The following is a 9,667-nucleotide window of genomic DNA, read 5'->3' on the forward strand; positions in this document are numbered from 1 at the left end:
TTCTATGTCATGTGACCCAATGATCCCAAATAATATCAGACCAGATATTATGACTACACTTGACAAAAAGACACATACAGGTTTCTATGGTTTTATTTTTGTTAAATATCTTTTTAGAAAAGGTTACAATCCTCCCCATAAAGAAAACTAAACAGAGTCCATATCCTAATATTTAAGTTTTGCAATACAGATTCAAGTCTGTATCACCAAGGTTCATGGTAGCAGTATTTCAGTTGAATAACTGTATTACTTTTATACTTTCTAAATGCCACCCATATAAGCACAATAATATCATATAAGTAAAAATGTTCACACAACCACATGCAAGAGAAACAAATCTACCATAGTAACATTCACACATCAATCAACAACTGGAACACATCTCAACACATTGATGATCTTTTTGTTCCAACATGGAGCCCCTTAACCACAAATCACATTTGCCTTATTGCATTCTTTCCTTCCGTTTCATCAGTTTGCCCAAATTGGAAAATAAATACTCACAAGTTTAAAAACAGGGATTCTTGAATGTCCATGGTGATTGAGATAAGAAAGAAAAAAAGATTGACATAAAGTAAGAACAACCGCAGTACCGCTATGGTGTCTGAATGTGTAACAGTTATAAAAACATGTTTGCACAACGAAGCGTTAAAGGGTGCTATATAAAAAGTGAAATGTATATGCGTTGTAAAAAATAAAATTACTTTTGAGAGCATGATTTAAAAAAGGAGCCCAATAAGTCTTTACAAAGATACGCTATGGGAAAATCAAACAAAAAATAAATCTAAATTATAATTTTGTTTTGCAAGACGTGTATGCATTTGGGTTGAAAAGTCATTAAAAGGGGATGGTTCGTTTTTAGTTGTTCTTTTTTTCAGAACATAGTTGTACGGTATACTAACATATACAGTGTACACATGCTTCCGATCTTGTTTATAGGACAGCTGTAGTTTCCAATGCAGATGTACAGTATCTGTAAACTTCACTGGCTGCGCTCACTTGGCTCTTTGTATTTGTAGTGGATGTATTCAAAGATGTCTCTCTCACTATCCACCATCAGAGGCTCCCCTGCCACACCTACAACAGATCGAGAGAGGAAAATAGCTGATAGTTAGAGCATGAATCATTGATTACGGATTGATGCTAGAAGAACCACATGGCTGACAGAGTGAGCAGGGTCATATGTCACATTGGACTGAGACTCACCAGTGACTCCAACAGGCCGTATGGTGTACTCATTGAGAGTGAAGCCTTTCTCCAGAGCATGAGTTCTCATGTTTTTATTGAAGATATCACTTCCAGTGAAATACAGAACTCCACAGTAGTACTGGTCCTTGGGAATTAACCTTGGGGAAATGGAGAACAGTCAGTCAGGGAGCAGTAGAGACAGAGAAAGTAGTAGAGAAAGCTGCTTCTCTACTTGGTATATTCTTCTGTACTGGGCCTCTTGAGTATTGTTGTACGTAGAGGCAATGTTTTCATTGGAAAATAATTAGAGATGCAGCAATTGCATTTCCTGATTTCTTAAAAGCCCGACCGTACCTTTCCAATTTTTCTTTCTTTCTAAGAACTATATTTAACAGCATACATAAATATTTCTGTACCTTATTTTCAATATTGACTTGTAAGGTTCATGCATATCATAGGAGAATAAAGGAAAAGTATTATAGTTTATTTTGTAAATAATTCAGTTTTATTTAGAACACTATCCATCTGCTCTATTTCTTAATGAAATCATAATTGTTTTTATACAGAAAGTACAAGGCCACTATTAATTATAGATCCAAAACAATGTATACATGTATCAATACAAAAGTATTTCAAAATCAGTATTTAACAATAATGTAAATGTGTGTGGCTGTGATTGTAATGTCTGTGCTGCTACGTGTGACATAAGACCATCATGCAGTACATGTGTGTAAGTGTGAGATTTAATATCGGATCGACCGGACAGTTTCCTCGAGAGGCCCATTCATTGGTGCATCCCTAAAGAGGATAGATATGAGCAATATAAAGAAGGGCACCTGATATCAATACGCCTGTGAAGGTATTCTTCCTCATCCTCTACGCTCTTCTGAAGCTGGCTGACTCCCTAGAAAACAAAATCCAGCACATTGTGACCACAGTGATGTTCTTTATGCACTGGGAACTGACTGTGTTACACATCGATCACACATACAGCTGAGCACCAGAGAGATAATAACTACAAGCCTCACCATGTACTTGGTGTCTCCTTTGGACATATTGTCAGTCACAAACCCAATGGACTCAAAATGTTCCACCACGACATGAAGGAGCTTAGGCTGTAAAAGAAGATAAATGCAACAAAATCAATTGTTAAAAGATGACAAAAGTCGAACCGCAGTTAATCTTAATATCGACGGTATACTGATTTTGAACGAGATACCCTAGAGAAGAGTCTTACCTGCTTCTCAGTCTCAGAGGTGTAGTCTGGGTGGGTCAGCAAAATATCAATATCACCACTCGATGCTGCACCTGGAAATTATGAACATGTGAATCAATAGCTTCAATAATGGAGTTTGAACTACTATTAACTTAAATTCAACTTGAAGGGAAAGTTTACCTCTCCTGTAGCTTCCACAGATCGTTCCAATATATTCTGTGTCGACCTTCTTCAACTCTTCATGAATAAAAGTCTAAACAAAACACACGGTTTAAGAAAACTCTCAATAAAATGTAATAGAAGATAACAAAAACTTTAAAACTTCAACTACCTCCATCTGCTCCATTTCAGAACGTGGAATCCTTTTCTCAAATTCTTCGAAGTACCTGAAAGCAGCAAAAATAATTCATAAAACAGCTGGAGTGATAATAGAGAAAGACTTTAATATATTTGATTATTTGGGTTTTAATGAATGTATTTACACATTTACAGACAACATCCAGCCAAACTTACCTGAGTCCAATCTGTTGATGATGGTTTAGCTTGTGCTCGATCTTTTTCAGATCTAAGAATACAACAAGAAACAGAAAAAAGCATTGCTCGATTATAAATCACACCAAAGCTAAATGTACATTGTGCCCATGTGTTGAGATTGGTATATTGTACATCATATAAAATGTTCAGCCATTTCTACCAAAATGTTTTTTTAAATTATAATAAACAGACCTTCTAACGTCTTCACCCCTTCTTCAAAGAACTTCCTGGCAGCAGCAGGGCTGAAGTCAGAACAAGGAGATGCATTTGGTAACATGAAGCATTATATTAAAACTATATCAGTATTAAAATCCTAACATTCCTGCATCACTCCGGAGTGGCTGCTGAACTGGTGCATTTCAGTTTGAATATCCAATTAATAAATATTTGATTTAGATGATTTCCAATGACATACCCAATTCCAGTCACTCTGGTGAGGAAATTAATGGAAGAGCTGGTGTCATCGGTACGAATCTAGAGGAAAAAATAGTCATCAGTCTGTGCAATACATTTAAAGTGAGCTATTTTATACGCATACTCTTACAATGCGGCATTATTCAGACATTACCACGTGACGTGTATTAAATATAACACTAACCTTTTCCAGTTTCCGTAGCGTGCCAGTTTGCAGGAACTCATCAATTTTTTCTGATATTTTAGCTCCAACACCTTCCTGTTGAAATGTAAAAATAAAAAATAAAATTGAGAGAGCTGAATAGAGCTATTTGCAGCAGTTATGTAAGATGTAGTACTATTGACAAACAAAGGCTGCAGCGGAGCGCTCTACATGTCCCCGGAAACAAGAGCAGAGTAGTGCTAGAGAAGACACACAGTGATGGAGTCCTTTCCAGTTTCCAGGCAGCATTACATGAAATACACCATCAGAAAAGCAGAAATAACATCAAGTCAGCTTCCCTGTTCAATACAAAGATGGATAATAATAAATGAATCCAAGAAATAGGAAATGTTATGAATTCACTATGAGAACCAGTATATTTGCACCATCTTCCACTACAACTAGTAAAAATGACAACCTTCTAAAAAGTAGTATTTATTGTAGGACTGGACTCTGCATTGCGGTGTCTTGGTTTGTTATTGTTACACAAAATGTGCCTCTTGATCATTGTCAACAGTTCATTTTTCAAACATTCACTGATGTGTTTTTAAGGAAACCAAATCTAGAGCACATACCAGTTTCTTGGCTTCTTCGCCATTTCTGATTTTGTTAGGGTACTTAGAAATGGTTGATGCTGCTTTCCTAGACAGGGAAAAAGCAAAAGGATTAATACAAAATAGAACATGATAAGGACTTTAAAGAAGCAAATCATTTGTTGATAAAAAGCTGCCTTTGAATGCCAAATCAAAATTAATATTCAATTACTTTTCCCATATAACATTAGATATATTATTCACTCATTTGCCAGGCTAAAACATAACAACAAACCCTACCTCTATGAATGTTAAAACATTGAAATGTATTCATATATGTTTTACTTCATGGTTATTTTGGAGGATGTAGTTTGTAGTGTGCATAATTATACATGAATTAAGTGAATTAAACACCTCTAAAATCGTTTCTGTAAATTGATTGTTTCTTAAACTGACAGTTTGATTTATGCTCTATATGCATCTGATATTGATGTATTTGTTTTGTTAAGATGCCTTGTTGTATTTCAGGCATCTTATCAAAGCACTCTCACTGCTGAAGCTTCAGACCTTACCTGTAAGCGTTGGACTTGTGTATTGCCCTGTTCACGTTTTTCTCATAATTGGCCAGCTCTGAAATGACAAGAGAGACATCGAATGGTTTTTATATTTAGCTCTCACCTCTGAAGTGTATTGAAACTATGTTCACAATGTGTTTTATTCCCTCAACCCAGCTGAAGGCAGGAAGCCTTTAAATGACAACACGGTGACTATCAGCGTCAGAGCTGACAAAACTCAGATTTTAGGTCAAAGCAAACTATATGATAAACACGACACACAAACCACATCATTTAGCACATTTGTTTTACAAATATTTACTTCTAGTGCCAAGTAAGTTTAGTTGTACTTAAAAACTAAACCCTGGTGCTATGCTAGCTATTGTTAGCCAAACTCAACCGTCCCTTCCATTCACGTACCGACAAGAAAGTCTGTAATTCCCTCATTTGGGGATTCCTGTGGCGCTTTCCTTTTGCTCATTGTTGATTTGACAAGCTCTCAGATGTCTGCTGTAAGACTTAAAGGTCTTATATTAATGCACGAAGTCTAAACCTCTGTAATCTTTGCACGATTCTAACTAGCACACTAGCTAGCTCAAGACGAACAATGACCGAAGTACGCACAGGGGGCGGGGCGTGCGTCAACACGTCATACATACTCAGCGGTTTTCCTTTTTTACGGCACTTTTTAATTTCATAAAACGATATACCGTAACGTTAGTAGAAGACAGAAACACGTGTATTGGATAAAATTAACGTCTTCAATGGTATTCCAAGTTTGTGTACAATACTTTAAATTATTAAGGACATATATTTACTAATAAAGATATTCTTTCTACAATGTGTATGTGATCACTGAGTTGTGTCATCATGACAGTTTTACAGAACCAATATGGAGTTCATCCAATCCGGATAAACAGAGAAATAATTACTTCTTTAGCAGTCTGCAACATCTTCAGCATTAAAAGCCAAACATAATATTAAGAAGTGTTTTTTTATATATATACACTTCCCAAAATATTAATTATTACAAACCTACAATCAGTTTTTACACAAAAAGAAAAACACATCCAACAAGGTTTTACCAAAGGAACAGTTTTTAATGTAAAGTTTACATTGCATCTGGTAGGTTAAAAATGCATATTTTGTAGTAGCATGTAAATTGTTCTTTAAGTTACTGATTATCAGTAGCCTCAATGGTTGACCTTATGGAATAATCACTTGTATTATAGAAATGAAAAAAATTGCTAACGTATAAATAATCATGAATTCTACAAGTTCAGCATTATTTTACATGATGCTTAATGAAGCAGCACATATACAGGACCTTCTCCAGATTCTAAATTGTTAGGAATCTATTTTCACATAAACTTTGTCCCTGGAGAATATTTGTATGGCTTCCTCAATTTCAGAAAGCCTAGAATCCAGATGAGCCCGACGTGAGCGAATACTCAGATTGTCAGCTTTGAGAGGGAATGACAACAGCTCCGTCACCAGTGAGCGATGGGCTGAGGAAACAAAATCAATACAATTAGAAGAGCAAATACTCACTACCCATGTCGTAGCTTAAGTTGTGTTGATATCATTAATACAAGGGCAGAAATAAAGAACAACAGAGACATACTCTCTTTGAGGGACTTCAGTGTCTCCTGTCTTTTATTTTCAGGCATCAGCGTGTGACCAGTCGGGGCTGTAGGATCAGGGGCGTTCCTCCTCTTCTCTTCCTCCTCTATTTGCCACCTCTCCTTCCTTTCCTCCAGACTGAATGTGTGTCAATGAGAGTGATAACAGGAATGAGTAACAGGGTGTCAACCTAAAATATAAGTTGACAGAGGTCAACTTATATTTTATTACATTTTGTCAGAAATATTACAGTGACTCACTCACCAGATATATTATCACAAAGGTTTATAGCGCAATATGCACAATATAACTATCAAACACGACAAACAATAGAAGGAAGGTTTGTATTACCCAAATCGAAATCAAATATGGGACAGAAAACAGTCATGTACAGAGCCATGATCAGCTGGACCTCTTTACCGGTTCACATCATTCAGGAAAATTCTCAAGTACATTTCAAAAGGTTGTTAAAAAAATATTTAAGTATTATAAAGTAAATTTGAACTGTGCCTGTGGCTATGTATGCATATATTATTATGTACACTTATTTGTATTTACTTTTGTTTGGCCTTAGGATGGCGATAATTGGATGACCATTTTAGTTTTCACTTCATACAGCACTGTAAATTGCATGAAATGATGAGCTGTTTTGTTTTGTTTTAATTTTGTTATATGTATGTTTATTTATGTTTTGAGTGTGTGAGGACCCCAGGAAGAATAGCCAATGCTCATGCTAGTGCTAATGGGGATCATAATAAAGAAACAAGACAAAGACAAACATGCTTGCTTGCTGGGAAGAGTCATAGGTTTTTAACATATACTTTTTTTAAATAGAAAAAGCATTTAAATCCTATAAGAAGTTGTATGTCCTGTGAATCCCAGAAGTTCCCAAGAATATATTCAGTTAAAATAGAAGATTTGATGTGAATACTCACTATTGAGGTACCTGTCCCTTAACTGCCATGGGCACAGGCTTATCTCTAAGGTTGGTCAATGACTGGGATCGACGCATCCCGGTTTTTCCTGCAGAACGGGCATTATGTTTTACGAAGTCTATCGTCTGGCCTTGCACCTGTAACTGTATCCATAAACAGAAATATAAAGAATTTAAAAAAGAGGAATTTTTTTTCCTTTATAAATACTCTCTGAATTGAATAAACACTTATTTTCACTTCTCACTTGCAAGTCGTGGTCCTGTATGGTCCGCCGTTGCAAAGTTACAGCAGAGTTTTTAGAGCGTGGTCTTGGTGGAGCAGTAGAATGGGCCTTCAGAAAGTTTTGACACTGTGGTTTAGAAGTTGGACTAGAAACCTGCAAGGAGGAGACTTGATTAAAAGGGATCAAGAGAACATATTTATAACCTAAGAATTTGCAATACTCCCTACCTGTAGTTGGACCATCACCCTGGATGGGACGTTCTCGTATTTGGAGGAGGTCCAAAGAGCTTTGACTGGAGCTGGACGAGACAGTGCCCTCTCGGACTCCTGCTCTTTGCAGCGCCTCTGAATCTCCCTAAGCCGACGCACATTCTCTTTACCAAAGTCATGTACTCGCGGTTCTGAGAGTGAAGAATCACAAACGTTTTTTCAATATCTTTTTCATTTTCGGATCAAGCAAGTATTTAATCAAACTACCTTACTTGCTTTAACAACTCAAAAATGAAAAAGGGAAAACTAAAATAATAAGATACACGTATACCACAAGACAAAACAGAACCACTCTTTTTCAGCAAAGACAAAAAAACAAACAATTGCACTTACTCTGTTTGGGAGCAGGGCTGATAGAGACACCCCCTAGTTTGAGTAGTTCCCCAACTACCCCTCTCTGTCCGCGTTCAAGAATATGGGTGGCATTAGGGCCGATACGGGGAGGATGTGATGGGGTACGGGCACTATAGCAGCGAGGGTACAACACAGGATCTGGAGCGAGCGGCCCTGAGAGGAGGGCCACATTCCCAATGTCGTTTCCCTCTAAACGGCCACGTGCTGGAGAAAGAAAGGAAAACTGAACAAGGTTACTTGAGGCTCATGACTGGTTGATAAACAATGAGTTATCAAATATGAACAGAAAATTACTCTTTAATAGCAGTTTCCTGCATATGATTTTTGTGTATCATTTATTTAACATATCATTTATTTAACGTATCATTTATTTAACGTAAAACACACTCATGGATGTCAAAAGACTAACTCAAATTGAACTGAAATTCCCAATGGAAACAACAGTTGGAGTTAGTCTTTAGCTAATAGATATTATTTACTGCCCAAATTCATTGGAAAATAAAAACACTGTTAAAGGGGGTTTAATATAGCAGAGCCCAGAGGCTTCATCTAACCTGAAGCAGGTCGCTTGTAGTACTGTGGAAACAGAGAAGGATCTGGGGGGATTGGCCCAGATATCGATGAAGGTCCTTCACACATTTGAAGCTGTACATTTTACAAAAAAAGGAGATGAAAACAGTTAAAGTTACAGTATCAGCTGAGCAGAAACAGCACCTAACAGAATCGCAAGGGCCTGCAAAGAGAAGTATTTTTGTCTGAACATAAAGTGAGCAGTGGTTTGCCCTGGCTAAAGAGTATTTACACCAGAGGCTGAAAGAATAATGTTAGGACACTGATAAAGGATCCCAAACACAACAAAAAATCTATTCTCGTTTGAGGTTGGGGAAAAGTTACTGGACATATCCAGGTCAGCACTGAGAGGCTAAGGAAATATTTTACTTAATGACAAGCTAGATAAGTAACTAATTAATTACCTCTGCACTACAGGTGGTGTAATAGCAGCAATTTTTCTAGCGATATATATATCCTAGAAGGTGATAAAATCATACTATGACTAACTATACAGAATTGTCGTTTATATGTTAATCAATAGTTAGTCAGTATGAGAGTGAATGAATGAATGAACAAATCAATGAGTCGTTCTTGATATTATAGTAATCAAAATGTAGTTCATCAAGAGTTAGATTGCTTTCTAACGTTAAGTTGCCTAAACGCTGTCTAAATAAAACTAATGTTATCTTAATTAGCTAGCGCTAGCCTATTGTAAAGTTAGCTAATCAACACGATCCATTTCGACGTATTCCTCCTCAGAAATGATTTAAGACAAACGTCACTAACAAATATTGGAAGTCTTTACGTCGACCAAACAACTGGAACGGGTTGCGATGCATTAGAATAGTCAAGACAGTTTATTTACCTTTATTTGTACTGTTGTTTATCACTAAGGATTTTGTTCACGCAGAGCGATGACGCCGAGGTATCAACACTTGTTTCAATTCTCTTCCCCATGACAACGGGGCAGTTGTACATAGAACTAGAACTAATAGAAAAGAGCGGTTTCCTCTGGGCTGCTAAAATACTATTCGAGTCCCACTTTTATCAAACACAATATAAATTCAAAC

The 9,667-nt window shown here is 36.7% G+C and overlaps 2 protein-coding genes across 2 annotated transcripts; both read right to left on the bottom strand.

Moving 5' to 3' along the window:
* Positions 1–77: 77 nt before the first annotated feature.
* Positions 78–5,273, bottom strand: polb (polymerase (DNA directed), beta). Its single transcript, XM_079687607.1, has 14 exons — positions 5,062–5,273; positions 4,660–4,717; positions 4,130–4,196; positions 3,537–3,611; positions 3,354–3,412; positions 3,131–3,180; positions 2,918–2,969; positions 2,736–2,790; positions 2,585–2,657; positions 2,426–2,496; positions 2,217–2,303; positions 2,025–2,092; positions 1,207–1,346; positions 78–1,077 (listed from the first exon to the last, which is right to left on the bottom strand). The coding sequence occupies exons 1-14, from the start codon at positions 5,120–5,122 to the stop codon at positions 983–985; spliced, it is 1,011 nt and encodes a 336-aa protein (XP_079543733.1). The 5' UTR covers positions 5,123–5,273; the 3' UTR covers positions 78–982.
* A 441-nt stretch (positions 5,274–5,714) lies between these two features.
* enkd1 (enkurin domain containing 1) lies at positions 5,715–9,580 on the bottom strand. Its single transcript, XM_079687606.1, has 8 exons — positions 9,463–9,580; positions 8,600–8,690; positions 8,025–8,249; positions 7,650–7,822; positions 7,444–7,575; positions 7,200–7,342; positions 6,266–6,402; positions 5,715–6,149 (listed from the first exon to the last, which is right to left on the bottom strand). Exons 2-8 carry the CDS (start codon positions 8,682–8,684, stop codon positions 5,989–5,991), a joined length of 1,056 nt encoding a protein of 351 aa, XP_079543732.1. The 5' UTR covers positions 8,685–8,690; positions 9,463–9,580; the 3' UTR covers positions 5,715–5,988.
* Positions 9,581–9,667: the final 87 nt, after the last annotated feature.

The sequence above is a fragment of the Notothenia rossii genome (genome assembly GCF_949606895.1).
Source record: "Notothenia rossii genome assembly, chromosome: 6".
Classification (NCBI taxonomy): Eukaryota; Metazoa; Chordata; class Actinopteri; order Perciformes; family Nototheniidae; genus Notothenia; species Notothenia rossii.